This window comes from Falco rusticolus, chromosome 4 (assembly GCF_015220075.1).
Source record: "Falco rusticolus isolate bFalRus1 chromosome 4, bFalRus1.pri, whole genome shotgun sequence".
Lineage (NCBI taxonomy): Eukaryota > Metazoa > Chordata > Aves > Falconiformes > Falconidae > Falco > Falco rusticolus.
The window spans coordinates 67,422,311-67,439,974 of record NC_051190.1 but is presented as its reverse complement, the minus strand read 5'-3'; the positions used below and the strand labels follow the sequence as shown (position 1 = coordinate 67,439,974).

At 39.3% G+C, this 17,664-nt stretch overlaps 1 protein-coding gene and 1 long non-coding RNA gene across 3 annotated transcripts; both read left to right on the top strand.

Moving 5' to 3' along the window:
* The first annotated feature begins 50 nt into the window (after positions 1–50).
* On the top strand, positions 51–16,010 carry LOC119146005 (mitochondrial poly(A) polymerase). Of its 2 annotated transcripts, none has more exons than XM_037382991.1 (9): positions 51–204; positions 2,555–2,727; positions 3,406–3,513; positions 3,850–4,074; positions 9,493–9,704; positions 11,658–11,884; positions 13,116–13,208; positions 13,312–13,385; positions 15,126–16,010. In XM_037382991.1, exons 1-9 carry the CDS (start codon positions 66–68, stop codon positions 15,462–15,464), a joined length of 1,590 nt encoding a protein of 529 aa, XP_037238888.1. In that variant the 5' UTR covers positions 51–65; the 3' UTR covers positions 15,465–16,010. The 2 variants fall into 2 exon arrangements, with proteins under 2 accessions (XP_037238888.1, XP_037238886.1); XM_037382989.1 differs by having other exon boundaries at positions 3,280–3,513.
* Positions 4,081–8,527, top strand: LOC119146007. Its single transcript, XR_005103597.1, has 2 exons — positions 4,081–7,169; positions 7,278–8,527. It is a non-coding gene; the product is annotated as an uncharacterized LOC119146007 (long non-coding RNA).
* Positions 16,011–17,664: the final 1,654 nt, after the last annotated feature.

Here is a 17,664-nt window from a genome sequence, read left to right as displayed (position 1 = left end):
CAGCTGCCGTCCAACGCCCCGGCCGGCGCCTGCGCAGAGGCCGCTGCCGGCGGCGCTGCCTGGTAATGGCGCACCGCGCGGGCGGGCGGGCGCTCTGCCTGCTGCGCGGCCGCCTGCGCCTCCCCGGGCCGGCCCGCCTCGGCTCCTCCGGCGCCGCGGTGCAGAGGGCGCCGCAGGCAGCCGGCGCCGAGGAGGCGGGAGAAGGTAGGGGTCTGCGGGCCGCGCCGCCTTCCCCTCAGCGCCTCGCTGCCGTGAGGGGCCGCGGCGGCCCGATGGTTCTCCCGGGGGGCGGTGCGGTCAGGCGGGGGCGGGGGGAGTGGAGTGGCCCGCCTGTGGTGTTTCGGGCGGCCGGCTCAGCTCCGGGAGAGGCGCCTGAGCATTGCCGGCGTTCCGGCGTGACAGCCCGGGGAGCCCCGGCCGGGGCCGCCCCCACGGCAGCGAGGCCGGCCTGTGCGTTCCCGGCCGCACCGTCAGGGTGCAGGCCAGACCCCGCTGTCGTTTCCTAGGCCTGAGTTATTAAACGCAGATATCAGCTAGGGGTAAGCGAAGTGATAATGGTTATCCTGAGAGACCCCCTTAACAGGACACGGGAAGCTTTTGGTTGGTGCTGTGTCTTTAGTACAAGCCAAGAACTGGTGAGGGCTGTCTGTAATTGATGGACTTGGGTGTAGCGTGTAACTTAATGCATTTGTGAGCCTCAGGCCTGGACTTACGTCCATGTTTTGGAGCTTGAAAAATGTTAGGTAGAAAGCTTTTCTTAAAGAGAGGAGAAGATCAGGCTGTATTATCACAGTTTCATAAAACTAACAGTCTTTAGCTCTTCATGTCCTTGTACTAACAAATATGCAGCAATTGGATTAAGGACCAATTCCAAATTCCAGTTACTCTTGTTTTGGTGTATACCTTTGATCATTAGTCTCGCCTGGTTTGCTACATGACTAGGTGAATGCTTGCATTTGCATCAGCATGCAGAGGGCAGCATTAGAATGTGCGTGAGCACCATGCAGGGATGAGGCTTGTTCTTCCAGCAGCAGTATTGGTGTATATCTGTTCGAAATAATTGTGAAATTCTGCCATTAGCTGGAAGTGTTGTATGGAACAGGGGAAGAAAGTGAACTGCCTTTCATGCATTTAAAATGTTTAGAGCCACCGTTTGGATGTGGTCGTCTGTGCCATCCTCAGACTGCAAATGACAGCAGAGCCAGGAGGAGATGTCAGGGCACATCTGCTATAGTAAATAAGCATGCACAGGTACAGGAGTGAGAAGATCTGGGTTCATCTCCTGATTGTGTCACTCATCCATGGGACTTGACTTGTCCTTTCTGCATCGCATTCATTTCACACTTCTCTGCCCCTACAGAAAGTAGGATATTTATTGTCTTCATAAAGTGTTTCTTTGGTCTTCTAATGAAGAAAGCTATATAATATAAACTAAGGTATTGAAACAACTGCTTTGGTAATTTTTTACAAGCCTGTGTGAGAACTCAATAGACTTGTAAAACAAAAGATTTTTAAATAATAATAATAAATACGAGTGTCATTAGATGAGAGTTAAGATTTTTTTGACGCCAAAATATGGTGTGGGTTCCTCAAAATCAAAAGCATAGAATAAAGAGCTCTCTGCTGAATCTTTCTGTAGCAGATAGTGGTTGCAGGGAAATAACTGAATGTTCTCTAGGTCCCCAATCTGAATTACAGGTGGAAATATTAACAGGTAGCAGCTTCACAGGCTCTAGTAATGTGGTAGTCAGTTGGATGTGATATTGGATTAGTTTCAGAGTTATGCAGGGAAATGATTATGATTTCTAATTTGGGACATTGCCCCTTTGCATGTATGCAATCAAGAAAAAGGTTTCTGTGTTTCTGGATGTTCCAGCATGTCTCATTTCCATGTTAATTCTGTAGGCTGTCAGCAACAATGTAAATTTCCAGTAGTGTGGCAAGATATGAGTGATCTGTGGGTTTATTGTAGTAGAGTAAATGAAAGTATAGTATTAATCAAAAACTTTGAGTAGGAGTTTACTGTAAAAGAAGGTGGTGAGTTGTAAAAATAAGTGTGTTGAATTGTTCCAAAGGTGAAAGTGCTGGTTTTGTGGTAGCTGAGAGAGATTATCCCTTCAATGCAGCTTGACAATGGTCTGGCTCTGCCTCATACCCTAGCTGATATCTCCAGGCTTGTGTGTAGAGTCTGACTCTGTGTGCTGAGTTTTATGGTGAACAGCAAATCAAAGAACAAAGATTCCTTGTATCATCAAGCTTCCTGTGGCATCAAGGGAAGTCAGTATTGTTTTCTTCCTACATTTCCTATGCCTTGTTCTTATAAATGTATGCATTTGTGAGGGAAATAGACTTAGGTTTGTGTCTTTCATTCATTCTTGTTTGTTTTCTCTTTTGCTATAAACCTCTTAAAGAGCCAGGACAAGCATTTGTTCAGTTGTTCAGTCCAGAGGAAGAGATTAAGTGTACTAAAATCAGTGTTAAATCTTTCTGTTCATATAGAAAATTTGCTACGGAAGATTCATCAAGAATGAATGGTATTCATTTCTTCTCACAGATGCTGGAATCAGTGCCAGAAAGAGGACATTCACAGAGGTCCAAACAGAACGATTGGAGCAAGCAGAACAGACGGTTTTAATTAAGTGCCCGCCAAAAATTAATGAAAAAAAATTATTGCAATATTTATCCAGTCATGGAAACATTAAGAGTCATTTCTTTTTTGAAAATCATGTAAGTAATTAGCAATGTAAACTAAGATCGAGACATAGACAAAAAGAAATAACAGGATTTGGTCAAGGCCTCATACATACAAGTTAAGCAAATTCTGTATAATTAGTATATTAAATTATTTTTTAACTTTGGTAATGTGTATAAGTTGCTTTGCAAGAGATTTTTATTCATAAGTCAGCTAAGCAACATCTTTAAGGGATAGCTAGCAACCTGTTTTGCACTAAATCTTTGAAACTTTTACATAGCACTGTTCATTGTTCTAACAGTAGAGCTAACAGTATTTCTTGAGCATTACAGTTCTAAAGATAAATAGATTTTACAACTTTTATGTTTAGTGCTTACTGCCAAGAATACCGTATTTTAAATATTTTTTACTTCTTTTGAAAAAGTGTCTAAAAAGTGTTGAGGTGCAGAACCTAGCATCCAGCTTCAGGACTGTCATATTAAACTGTTTCAATACTCCCAGGAACATCTGAATAATATCAGTACAATCGTATTCAAGGCTTATATGCATTTATCTAACTTTGTCTGTTTCCATTCTTAATGTTTTAGGGTATCCATGCTTTAGTAGAATTTTCGGAAAAGAACAGTATAGCCTCACTGCAGGATGCTATTGGAATCCCAAGTACTGCAGAGCATTATGTTGTCCCATTTAAATCTAGACTTTTTACTTTCAAGTTGAAAAACCCAGTGAGTCAAGCTGCTGAAGAGACACCTGTTCATCTCTCTCCTCAGTCTCACATTCCAGTGAACGAGCTTATTCAAAAGCTTTGTTGTGCAGACAGTGTAAGTAGAGGTTTCTGGATCTCTCTCAATTAAAAATGAACCACATCCATTTCAGGTTTACAAGTGGTCATGTGCAACTTATAAAGCAATTTATTAATTTATTTTTTTTTAAAAAAAGGAACTCTTGGTAGAATTTTGTGTGAGTGGTTCTATATTGAAATAAATAGATGAAATTAGTAATTTTAATTGACAAAATCATTTTTTCTGCATGAAATAAACCTGTTTGAGATTTTTAAACAAATCTTCTAATTGTAATGATACTAAATAGATTAATATACATGTTAATAGATAGAAAATGGGTCATTGTATTTTTACAGCATTTATTGTCTTTACTAGATAAGCACTCAGATGTACATTCTACTGAATGAGTATCAGCTTACAGAAGAAAATATCAAGCTCCGATTTCTGGCCTGTTCTCTGGTTCGGGATTTTGCACGTGCGTTTTTTCCAGACAGCACAGTAAAGCCATTTGGCTCTTCAGTCAACACCTTTGGCAAATTGGGATGTGATGTGGACATGTTTCTGGACTTCCATGATATACAAAAGCACGCTACAATGATGGTAAGATTATGCTATGCATCTTCAGTCCGTTGGATTTCTTCAACAGAGCAGTTCATTTGCTGTTTCACAGATGGGAATCAGTTTGTTTATACTTAGGTTTTACATGAGTTCATACTAGAGATTGTGAACAAGTTTGTTTGGATTTGAAGACTTCCAAAAACTGGATGTGACATGAAAGAGGTCTTCCTTGCAATAGGAAGAAAATGATTTGGTGTTTTCATAGACTTTGCACTGTTAGGATTATTTTCATGGTGAAAAAACCCCCTCATACTCTGAAATTGATTCACCAGTGTCAGACCTTCCCATCCTACTGATGTGTTTTATTCTGTGGAGCTGCTGGGCTTCATCCATGCTGGTTTAAAGCTTAGCTTTGATTTTTCGGTTCCTCTGTGTTCTAAAGTATAATAATTGTGTGTGTGTGTGTGTGTGCGTGCACGTGTGTTTTGGGAGTGTTGTCAGGTTCTTAGTTGGAAGAGTTGACTTCATACTATAGAAAAGTTACTGAACTATGTACTGAAGTGGATATATGTAAGAATACATATATATACACACACACAAGAGCGTGTGGAGGTGTGAAAATTTAAGACCTGTGATAGTGTTGGTGAATAGTTGCAGGTGGCACACATGCTCATATTTGTGTTGTCTGTCCAGAGAAAATTACCATGTTAACAGCACTTGATTTGCATTGCGAAGGGAATTAGTTGGCTTACCCCTGATGGGAACCTGAGGATAAGCTGATATGTGTGAGCTACAGATGTTTTGGGACCAGGACCCAGGAGCAAAACAGGATCAACAGTGCAGATACTTGCAGTTGTCAGACTTCCTGTAAGATACTTCATAATTATTTGAATGCCTTATTGATAATGCAACAGTAAGCACCAGGACAAGTGGTGATTACTAAGGAAGTGTAGAGGCTCAAAACTGAAATACACTTACTTGAATTTGCTAACCAAAGTACAGAATTTACATCACTACCTTGAGAAGCTGGAGGGTTACAAGACTGCCAGCAAACAATATTCAGTCAACAGGTATTGAATTTTTCAATGCATATACTAAATTTCATCTTGATCATGCCTTTATCCATATTACTATTTGGAAATCTGCACTATGTAACCAAGTTCACATGTTCACTGTTGGTATTTGGGCAGCTTCAAATCAAAAGGTTTATGTAGAGTAGGTTGTGTCTCAGTCCTTGTGTGTGTATGCATAAACAATGGGAAAGGGCTAGACAAGGCATTTTTGGAAGGATCTTGTCTCTTGGTGCGGCTTTTTGACTGTGGACAGTGTAAATATCCTTTTGTCTTGGAGATCGAGATATGAGAGAGATGAGAATCAGGATAGGAAGAAGGAGAGTTGGATCAGAAATACCCTGTAGAGAAGTTGGGATTCTTCATGGATTCTGTATGGGCAATTAAGTGATTCTGGTGTTTTGAAAACTTTTCTTTTTATTTGTATAGCAACAAATAGTTCAGGAAAAATTAGCTTTGTTTTCCTTAAAAAAAAAAAAGCAACACCAAAAAATAACCACAAGGAGCTTAAGCTTTTGAAGATTGAAAATTAACTCAGCTTTTCTTTACAGTTTGTATATTGCCATGTACATTACTTTTAAAGAGATAGCCCTTCAAACATACAGAGTTTTTAGTATTACTGCAGTGATCAAACAAAATGACAGCAAGTGCATCAGCTGAAGAGTAGGATCAGTGTGTTTGTGTGTGTGTTTGTGTGTGTGAAGTGTTAAACTAGGAACCCTTTGTATGTCAACAGTAAAGTTGCCTCTTAAATTTTGAGGGGAAAAAATCTTTCAAGTAGAAAATGTCTATTTTGAAAGCATGTTTTGCAACAAGCTCTTTTCTTTAGCATTCATCCTCTTTAGAAATAGAAGTTCTATTGTGAACTTCGAGGTATTCAATGATGGATGAGGGTTACTAGCAGTTGTGATTACTTGTGGGTGGTTGACAGACTTATTACTATGGGGATGCTGCAGCAGAAGCCAGCAGGGAAACTATCTGTGTATCTTCAGGTTATATGGTAGGTTAATAGGCTGCGTGGCACACTTACACTCTGTGTATTCAGTGAGGCTTTTGTCTTGTGTGCAAGCAGTCTTTATACGCTAAAGATGATGATCTTGTTAATTTTATTTAAATATTGGAGCATTAAAACATGGGCACATCTGCTGCATCGATGTGAAAGTATGTACAAAAATAAGGTATGTTAGAGCATTGTCCTGTAAAGAAGTGTAAAAATCATTATCGCAACTCTTGTGTCTTGCTTGATTCAAGCATAGTCAAAGTGGGAGACGAAGGCTCTAGCACCTAGAGAGCTTTGTGCTTTGTAGGTGTGGTGGGTTAACCTTGGCTGGCCTCCAGCTGCCTAGCCAGTTGGTCTGTCACTACCCCCCTCCTCAAGAACACAAGGAGAGAAAATAAGATGAAAAAAGCTCATGGGTTGAGGTTAAAACAGGGAGATCACTTACCGATTAACATCACAGGCAAAACAGACTCAACTTGGGGAGGAGTAATTTAATTTATTGCCAGTTAACAACAGAGTAGCATAGTGAGAAATAAATTAAAAAACCAAAATTAAAACCACCTTCTCATCACACACCCTTCTTCACAAGCTCAACTTCACTCCCAACACTTTTTTCTCCTTCCCCCAAGTTGCACAGGAGGATGGGGAATGGAGGTTGCAGTCAGCTCATAATGCTTCATCTCTGCTGCTCTTTCTTCCTCATGCTGTTCCCTTGCTCCAGTGTGGGGTCCCTCCCAGGAGCTGCAGCTCTTCAAGAACTGCTCCAGCATGGGTCCTACCCACGGGGTACAGTCCTTCAGGAACAGACTGCTCCAGCATGGATTCTTCATGAGGTAACAGGTCCTGCCAGAAAACCTGCGCCATAGAGACTATGGCCTGCACCTCCTGCCACGAGCCTGATCCGTGTGGGCTTTCCACAGGCTGCAGCTTCCTTCAGGGCATATCCACCTGCTCTGGCATGGGGTCCTCCATGGGCTGCAGGGTGCGTGTCTGTTCCACTGTGGTCCTCCATGGGCTGCAGGAGGGCAGCCTGCATCACCGTTGTCTTTTAGGGAATATTTGCTCTGGTACCTGGAGCACCTCCTCCTCCTCCTTCTTCACTGACCTTGGTGTCTGCGGTGTTGTTTCTCTCGCTCTCCCAGCTGCTGTGCAGCACTTTTTATCCTTTCTTACAGAGGTGTCGGCATTGCTGATGGACTCAGCTTTGGCCAGCGGCTGGTCCATCATGGAACTGGCTGGAACTGTCTCTGTCCAACATTAGGAGCAGCTTCTAGTGTCTACTTAAAGAAGCCACCCCTGTAGCTCCCCCACTACCAAAGCCTTGCCACATAAACCCAATATGGTAGGAAAATAAGATGTTGTGTATATCTCCTGTGATGGGGAACAGATAAAACACTTCAGAGGAAGGCAAAAGTCTCATATAGTTGGCAGTGTGATTTATAGGGATAATGTTATCCTTCTTGGCAAATTGTGTTACTAATATGCGTAAGATGACTGTCTTAGAACAAGTGACAACAAGGGAAGGTAGCTTTAGTTATAACATGATATAGCAGCAGTAGAGAGAGTATCTTCTGATTTCTGTGCTATTGCAGCCTTTCAGGAGGTACCAGATATGGAGGAGGACCAGGCATTTTAGCACCTATTTACATTAAATAACGTTTTTTGAGTCTTAGGGCAAACTGATTACTAATTGTGAATTAAAAAAGCAGTGAAATGGGAGCAATCTTTAGCAAGAGTGGATTATCAATACCATATTTGACCACAGATCAAGGTGTTTTTAACATGCGGGCAGTTTGGAAGATTAGTTAATGACTTAAAACTGAGTTTTGTGATATTTTTAGAGTCGTAGTTTTTGAGTTAAAACAGGTATGCTTCTTGCTTAGGGCACTCTATCAGTTTATCCCGAAGCAGTAGTTTATCGACATTTGCTGTTTTGAGTGACATGGCAAGAATAGCGGGAGAACCACAGGGTTGGGACAAGTGTTTTAGTGCTTCATTCCCCACAGCTGGCACCAAAGCTATATATGAAGGTCCTATCAATTATTAATTGTGGCTGTTTTGTCATTACAAAAAAAGTCTTCATTCAGCTTTTGAGAGCTATTAAGCTGCTGTCTGGGAAGTCACAATGATGAAAAGTCATTGTGATTTTTGTCACGAATATAAAGGTCCGAATACAAGCACACCTACATGTCAGCCAGTCCCTGTCTTTTTCTCTCCTGTTACCTACCTCAGTGTTGATATTTATGGGCTCCTTTCACTTTGAGCCAGCCCTGCTGTAGCATGCAGCTACACAGCTAAATGGGATTAGGGATCTCTGTCCTGGTATGTTCAAACACGCATGCTGTCTGGAGAACTGTTGGCAAGAGGAGAGCAGCAACAGTCGCCTCAACGATTGCCAGAGTGACTCAGAAAATCAGGACCTAAAGTGAGTTTATGGGAAAGGTTGCAAGGTCCATAACTTCTGTTTTGCCTGTCTGTGACAGCATGTTTTCTTTACACTAACCGAAAGTAATCACCTCTGTGTCTCAGAGGACCAGTTAGGTCACTGTGTAATGCTGTTTGTATAGTATACATTCACACATGACATGTTTCAAGGGGGAGGATAAGTCAGTGTTAAGTATTGGATTAGCAAGCAAAATTAGCTGAGGCTTAAAACCAGAGACTATAAAGAGAACAGAGGTTTCATAGGTGTAAGTTATTTTATTGGGGTATAAATTACAAATATGACAACTCAAAATACAAAGTCCTACAGGAAAATTAATTTCTGATGTTGTCAGAATACATCTTCACAAGTTTTCTATTTGTCAGAAAAACTGTATGTGATGTGAAGTTAAGTCTTACAGAAGCTTATCTTAATTTTGAAGGATTAAGTCATTTGCATACTAACATTTTTTTTTTTTTTTAAATGAAAAAGGCGTTTTCCTTTACACTGCTACTTGATTCACTAGTAGCACATTGTTCTTTGAGGATTTGAAATGGAATTAATGGTGGTTTGAAATTAACGGTGGTTTGGTTGTATTTTGCCTCTCTTTAATTTAATTGTGTGCTCCTCTTTTCCATCAGAGCATACAGACTCTCTTGGGAATTCCATAATTACTTGTTTTGGGCAATAGTGAGATGTAGCAGTATTATACCGTCATCTGAATGAGTAACTTTACAGTAAGTTGATCACTATTAACCTGGAAAAATTGAATCACTGAAAAATAACATAAACCAGAAAGCAATATGTTTTTACCTTTTTTAAGTTCTGCGGGCTGCTTTAAATAGTTCATGTCTTTCAATCTCTTAATTGTTCAAACTCCTTTGCAAATTATTGCAGCCTTTCAGAAGTGTTCTTAAATGTCTCTTTGGTTCCAGAGTTAACAGTTTACTTTGAAATTTCTGTGTTAGAAAAAAGGTCCCTTTGAAATGGAGTATCAGATGAAAAGATTACCATCTGAAAGATTAGCAACTCAGAAAATTCTTTCTGTGATTGGTGATTGCCTTGATAATTTTGGTCCTGGGTGTTCGAGTGTACAGAAGATACTGCATGCTCGCTGCCCGCTGGTGAAATTTTCCCATCAACCAACAGGATTCCAGTGTGATCTGTCAGTGAGCAACAGGTGAGACTTGGTTTTAAAAAGTTTAAGAAGAATACTAATGTACTTATGTTCTGAAAAGCTGTAATGGAATGTTCAGTTTACTCTTTTCTGTGTTCTTAACAAATGTGAGTGTTGGCTCTGAAAGTAAAAAGGATATTTATGACTTCTAGAGCTTAAAGTTTTGATATGCTTAAGGTGTCTTTCTCCAGCATAGGAAACACTTGCTAGTTGAAAATGAAGACTTGAAAACCACTGTATACAATAAGATTGGCTTATAAGGAATTGAAAGAAGGCAGTGTTAGTTTGTTACTACTTCCTTTCGTGTGTATGTACATATGCACATCCTTCTTTTGATTGCTCTTCCGATTAAGCAGCTCTGTTGTGTCGATTTTCAGTGATTTGTCATCTAGTTATTTTGGAGTCCTTTTTTCCTTCTTAAGAGCCTGCATAGACCTATTTGCTGACAAGTTATCTTGAATGCTGAATTAATTAACTGCATCAGAAGACAGTTTGAAACTTTACTGTCATGCAGGACCTTTTGCAGCAGTGCCCAATAGAGGGAGCAGGCTTCTTACAAATACCTCTTTGCTATTTTTCCTCTTTCAGCTTGCTCTCATTTGGTTGATAGTAAAGCATATAATTTGTTTTGCTGTCGCTCATTTTATGAAGAAATACCCACCTTAATCCAGAATACATCCATAACCCTGGCATAAGGATACATAATAAAAAATTACTTACTTACCCTTTTCACTGTTGTTAGGGAACAGTATAATATAAATCATTATCTTCAAAAATGCTTTTGATATAACTTTTAGTGGCGATTGTCTACATCAGATGCAATCAGATCCTAGACTGAATCTTCTAAATTACTGAAAGTCCTGTCTCAGAACATGCAGGAGTTGTCGAGGCAGTGCTGAACAAATGTCTTAGAATAAAATTACTTTTGTGTATGTAGCCACAGTGAAAGTCAGCATGCAGTTCTGTGCAAACTTCCTTGTAATTTTGTGCTCACGGTTTGACTGGTTGGGACTGTGTGCGTTGTCTTCATCATTTGGAGTAATAACAAACCTCTGTGGATACAAGGAAGCACTTCACAGTTGAAATTTTAGATGTCCAGGTGTTACAACAAAACTTTGATGTGGTAAAATTCCCCAGAATGCCATGGTGGATTTTTAGAAGAATTCAGTGCAAGATTGGGAGTAAAAACTCCTGTAACTGTAGTTCAACAAGCACTTTAGACTAAAACTGAATCCAGAGTAAGGTTTGCTCTCATACTGTGCTTTCTTTTCCGCCCCCCCCCCCCCTCCTTTTTCTTGCCTTCCCATTTGTACACTGCATGAATGTTTGTACAACCGTGTGATGAAACAGATCAAAACCTGATCCATCTGAAAACCTTTATCCTTCCAGATTAGGTTTTTTTTTTCAGCAGGACCAAACATTAGTCATTTGGCAATTACCAGATAGGCTTGTTTTGCAGAATTCATCGTGTCTCTGTGCTTCATGTATTTTTCAGTGTGTTATTTTATTCCTTTTTAAAGTTGTAAGAGAATTTCTAGTTATATTTTATTATATATTAGGATAGAGATATTATCTAATGTACCTCAAAGGCAGTTGTGGTTAAATTACATTTTCTGCCTTGATTTTGCATAGTTTCACTCCTGAGTACTTGCTGGTGATTTTTTTGGTTTTGTTTTGGGTTTTTTTTCTCCCACTGTGGTACCAAACAGGAGATAGTGCTAATGCGGTGTTATTATTTACCCATAACTGTATACTTTGTACTGTGGAAAACTACCAGGTATTTCATCCTGGACAATTTCAGGCATTCTCTTCTATTTCTTTAAAATGCATAAAAGTAAAATTTTTTTATGGATACCCTTATAACTGATGCTGTAGGGCTGAACAACAAACGCTGCATCTGGTACTTTACAATTCTCTCATTATTTACCTGTCTTTTACTTCTCATTTCTTCTTCAGCATTGCTATAAGAAGTTCAGAACTCTTGTATATCTATGGCTGTCTGGATTCCCGTGTGAGAGCACTGGTGTTCAGCGTACGATGTTGGGCCCGTGTTCATGGACTGACAAATAGTGTTCCTGGTACCTGGATTACAAACTTCTCTCTGACCATGATGGTCATGTTTTTTCTGCAAAAGAGATCTCCACCTATCATTCCAACACTAAACCAACTTAAAGAATTGGCAGGTAAGGACAGCTGTTTATGTGTTCATTGATGTGACTTTCACATTTGTTTTCTGTGATGAATAAACCCAAGTAATTTCTTTATGTTCTCAAATGCTAATGCATATTATGTCTACCTTAATTTTAAGGGACTCTACAAGTTTTACTTTTTTTTTTTGGTGTGTGAAAATAATGTCTTTTTAAAGGCAAAATAAATCCATTTTCAATACAATACTAATTTCTATTTGGAGGGGTTAGGCCTGTTGTATGCCTCAGCTAATTAAAAGTCATTTATTTGCTCAGTTCTTCCATACTGGCTGTTTTTTGGTTATTTCGTATTTTGTGGTTTTAGAAGATTCGTAGGGTTTCCAACGTCTCTGTAGTTGCTAAGGTTTTTGTGCAGATTGATAAGTGTATTGTTTTCTAGATGCCAAGTGTTTAAAAGTAAGGCTATGGTTTTTAGTCGCAATTTTTATTTTATCCTTGAGACTATTCAGGCAACCTGCAAATAATTCTTATCTCTTCACAAACAAGGTGTTCAGGCTGCTTCATATGTAGCTTTCAAGGTGTATTACCTTCAGTAATCTTATGAAAGTGTAGAGAATGACAGGTTCTTGATTCCTCACTTATGCCTTCTGCTTATTGATATGCTTCCTTGAAAACACTGAGTGATTTGAGTGGAGAAAAAGATCTGTGTTCAGTTGGTTTAAAATCAGTTTAAACTATTTGAACTATTATTTCTATCAGAATTCTGTAGGATTTTTATACATAAACCAAAAACACCTGGCCCAAAATTTTACAAGAATATTCCTAATCCTCTTTAAGGTTTTCAGGAAAAGATGGTGGACACTTTGAGTCTTTGGTTTTTTTAACCCTCATATAGGTATTGATCTCAGAGATTTGTGCTGTTTAGTGTGTGATAAGGCTCTGCATGTAGAGGTATTAGGTTTGTTCCTTAAAAGAAGTAACCAGACGTCCTGGGATGTCCTACACCTTATTCCTGTAAACTTTTGAAAATAAGCCATTTACTCATGCGTCTTTTCCTTTGCCAGTCCATAGAATTTTTTTCTTTTTAAATCTTACACCGTTTAAGCTGAATCTTAACCTGAAACCTCACTTGTGAATTACTGATTTGATTTACTCTAATACGATAGCATTCATTGAATTCATTAACGTCTGTTAATCTGAATTATATTAAATACAATGGCATTTTATTGTTTATCACTTCAAAATATGCCCCCCATTTTTATTTCAGGTGAAAAAGACAAGCATGTAATTGGAGGATATGATTGCTCATTTGTTAGTGATTTAAGCAAGATTAAACCTACAAAAAATACAGAAACACTTGGTAAGTAAATCTTCATCAACTTTTTTTTTATTATTTTGACAAGCATATTGAAAATAAAGTTTTCCTTGGTATTACTGATGGCTGCTGTTTTTCTTTCCCTTAGATGTATTATTGGGTGACTTTTTTGAGTATTTTGGAAACTTTGATTTTAGAAAGAATTCCATAAATCTTCGAAAGGTAAATGAATTTTAATCTCTCATCCTTATTAACTGAATTTCTTTGCTGTTTGACAAACTATGTATGTTAAGCAACAATTTGTGTCATTTTTAATTGTATGTACAAAGTACATTTAAATTGGCTGTATCCGGAAACTGAGTCCTTTCTGTGAAAGAGTAGAGTTTTCCTCTCAGAGCCTAATCATTTACAGCATCATTAAGAACATTTACAGTGTCATTACCTGAATATGCTGGAAAGCACAAACTCAGATGCTAAGCCTGTATGATTTTTCTTGAAAACCGTGTAATAAAAGTGGCAGTTTAAAAAAGTAGAAGCTGTTTTGCCTCTGTGAGAGGAAAACTTTTAAAATGTTATGATGTATGTCATAACAGAAGTCTATGGCAAACCCTGTATGCCACTTTGTATTTGAAGTTGGAAGTCCAGACCCAAACAGTGTCTGCATTAAAATTTACAACTGAGTTGTGAAACTTGGTTTTGGCACTCGAGTTTTCTACTGCAGTTTATATCAGCCTACAGTAAGTGTAGTTACAATTCAGTAAGTGTGACAGTTAACATGATCCTTCTGTGCTGTCACTTTAGTTCAATTTATAGGTTTAAGTCATGCTATTTATTGATACATGTGTGTATGCAATTATAATAGAAATATATACAAATGTTACTACCTTAACTTGCACCTGTTCCTGCTGGACTGCTGCCAGGATGGGAGGTTTCAGTGCCCTGTTGCTGTGTGGACACCTGTTTGTTTTCTGTTTCCTGCTTGTATACTTCTGGATTACTGGCCTAAGAGCCCTTTTTGCCACTGCCGGTTGATCCTAGAAACTGATTCATTAAGCTGGAGAAACTTTTGTTTGCCACTGAGCCTTAAAAAAACCCAAGGGAAAACACACAGGTATTGGAGCCTGAGGTAATCAGGAGAAATGTCTGTGCTGATGATATTTTTCTGTTTAACTAAGTCCTCTTGGCCCTGGGGCAAGAGTGTGTAGCATGTACACGGACACTTCCAGGAATAGCAGTAGGTGGTAGGTTCCTGCTAGAGCTTCTGCTGGAAGGCTTGAAGAGTTTCTGTAATACAGCGCAGATCAGCTAAGTATCAGTGATAAGCACCGAGATGGAAGTGTGTTTAAATAGCAAACTACATAGTTGTCGACAACTTGCATTGTGCTATACCAAGTGCCCGAAAGTGGACCATGACCTAAATAGCTCTGTATGTAAAAGACAGAGTGAACTGTGAGGAATTTCAGCCAAGGCAGTAGTCTTGTTTTGTTACACTAGCTCTTAATGAGCACTGAGAGAGGAATGGTTTGAGCAGTTCAAGTGCTTGTACTAGTATTATCAAACTGGGCTATGCAGGTTAATAGACACACTCTTGCTGCCATGCACAAAGGGAGGTAGGGGTAGGAGGTTGCAGTGAGTGAAGTCTGAGGTTTGTGGAAAAGCAGATGGGAGAACAGCCAAAAAGACAGGCTAAGCTGTAGTTGTGTGTTCTTTGCCTTGAAGGAAATCCAAACTGAACGTGGCAAGGAAAACCACCACTAAGAGGATTCAGAGAACAGGAGTCATACAGTCAGGCTGACAGGAAAATGAACTTGATTAATAATGACAGGGTTTTTTGCAAAAAGTTCTCTACTAGGTCAAAATACTTTTACTCTTAATACTAATGTAATAACTCAAGTGATTTGTTATTTGCTCAGCCTATAATGTACATATGCAACTTTTGCTTTTTCTTTACACTGTCTGCAGGGAAAGGAAGTAAATAAACCTGAGTCGTCTCCTCTTTATATCTGGAATCCCTTTGAACAAGACCTTAATATCAGCAAGAATGTTAATCAGCCGCAGCTGGAGAAATTTGTAGCTATGGCCAGAGAAAGTGCCTGGATTTTACAGAAGGAAGATAAAACTCAGCGAAAGATCAATAAAGAGCCTTGGGGACTGGCAGCCATACTGATACCATTTGGAAAAAGTAATCCCAGCAAGATGAAAAATAGGATGAAAGGAATAGGAAGTGAAACAATCAGAAGCCTCTTGGACTCTTTAAAGTTAAATACTGCAAGCACTGTACAGAAAGCAGCAGGAAAGTGACTTTCAGCAAAGAAACACGGTAGCTGATACTCTGTTTTAGGAATTGAATGTGACAGTCTGAAGAACATTACTTCTGGTATTTCTGTTGTGGCGAAACAAGAGTCAAATGACCTCTGTTTTCCATCGTTATGCTTTTTGTACAGGTCTGCTTTCTTTCTGTACATTTTTTTCCTCCTTACTCTTCACTTTTTTCCATCTGTTGTATGAATGAAGAGCATTCAAATTCAAGTTTTACAATACATTTTGGAAGTACCCTTCAGTTGGGCATGTTTTTAAAAAAGAAGTCTTGACAGGAGAGGCATGGGAAAAAATTGCCTTTGGGAATTCTGTTGGCTAACACACAAATGATATGCTAGGCAAAAGTTCAAGAAGCAACCACCTTTCAGTGAAACCACAGTTTGAAAGAAGATGAATGTATTAAAACTATTGCTTCCAATCCAGTTGTGTTCTGGAAGTCAGTAAAACCAAAGCACATGTATATTTTTTTGCAGTTGTTTTCCATACACATAGATAGTGCCGAGACAAAATAAAGATAATGGAATTAGATAGTGGGGTTTGCAGTTTCGTAATGAATTGCTCTCAGAGGGTAGTGCAACTGTGCTCTGTTGGAGAAGTGATTTTGCTGTCGTGTTTACCACCTGATCTCAGATTTCTTCAGTCAGCTCTCTTTGTTTTCTGTAGCCACAGGACTGGTTCCCACCCACACTTGTATATACACTCATGTTTCTCATTTTATCTTTGACTTCATTTTAAACCTGTATTTCAGGTTCAGGCAGGGGCTTTTGCATGCCCTTCTTGCCTCATCACTCTCCTCAAAGCTGCTGCCTACCAGGTGACACCAGAACCTTCCTCCTACCGACCTTTGCAGAGGGATCTGTTCCTTGCAGAGATCCACAGAGAATCATATCCTGAGGTCCTGTTTCCAGTCTTGCCTTGTTTTTTAGCTATTCAGCAGAACAGTGACTGTCCCCCTTCCAGATCAGTTGGGCCAGTGAGAGTCAGTGCTTCTCACTGACTTAAAGCATTGAGTTCTTTACCCATCTGCCACAAAAGAGTGTTTTCAGAGGAAGGGGAAGAGGGGAGGGAAGTCAGAAGGGGAGATGGAGAGCAGGCAAATGTCAGACAGATTTTCCAGGTACGTTTGTGAGTATTCTACCTGTCCAGTTTGAGAACCACGTGTGCATTAAAACTAAGTGGCAACAGTGATAACTACAGACTGTTGTCTTTATTCTTAACAGAAATTCTGTACAAGAAATTACTGTAACACAGATTATCATACAGATGCAACATTGATGTTTACTGGTTTTGTTTTCAGTATTTTTAGATTCTTTAATGTTGCAGTGGTATATGATTTTGTGTAGGCTTTCTTTCTAATGTTTTCTGAACAGTTTAAAAGTGTGTTTTCTCTTTTCCCTGAGCTATTGTTTGTTGGAAGTACTGTGAGCAGTAATGCATACTTCCCAAATACTTGTAAAAACAAGGCAAGGAAAAGTACTGTCCAGCAGTTCGCAGACTAAAGGGTTAGACCTTGAGATCAATTCCATATTAGTTTATTCAGAGTTTAAAATAATACTCATATGTGTCCATTTCTGATTCATAATTGTTTTCTCAAATAATGACTCACATAGTCAGTATCTTGGTCACAGGTATTAATTCTTGTATTAACTTCTTCAGGATTGAGCCTTGAATTTCAAACTTAGTTTTCTACCTAAATCCTGGTGCTAGTGTGTGAACTTCTTTTTAGAGGTTGATACGAAGTTTATTGTAGCTTGTTACTGGTGCTAAGCCAAAGGCTTTGATAGCAAGCTTGGCCCAGATGCTGTAAGGAGCCTATTGCTACCTTAATCTTTACAGAACCTAGAGATGTATTTTATGCTGCTTCTCCAGCAATAGACTTTGAAGCTTTTTGAGGATTAGGGCAGTACTCGAGTACTTGTGAGTTTTCTTTTTTCCAGCTAAACAAAATGGGTAGTACTGCGGTGCAGTGAGTTATCAGGGACAGAAGCATATAGCAGAATGGTGGCAGTGTGTATGTACTTGCATTATGTTCCCAGTGACATAGATAGGAAACATAAGAATTTTGACACAGATGCAGGATGCTTGTAGTCAAATAGCAATAAACTTTGTAGTTTGGTTGTACAGTTGAGCCACACTGAACCACATGATTCATTTGTAAATGGGTACAGGCGTTCAAGCTGCT

What these genes read in the sequence shown, in the direction of transcription:
- LOC119146005 (XM_037382989.1), top strand. Translation starts at nt 66, where the DNA reads ATGGCGCACCGCGCGGGCGGGCGGGCGCTCTGCCTGCTGCGCGGCCGC. An exon ending in CGCCGAGGAGGCGGGAGAAG is followed by an intron (nt 205 to 2,554) that starts GTAGGGGTCTGC and finishes TTCTTCTCACAG; the next exon opens with ATGCTGGAATCAGTGCCAGA. An exon ending in AGCTTTGTTGTGCAGACAGT is followed by an intron (nt 3,514 to 3,849) that starts GTAAGTAGAGGT and finishes TGTCTTTACTAG; the next exon opens with ATAAGCACTCAGATGTACAT.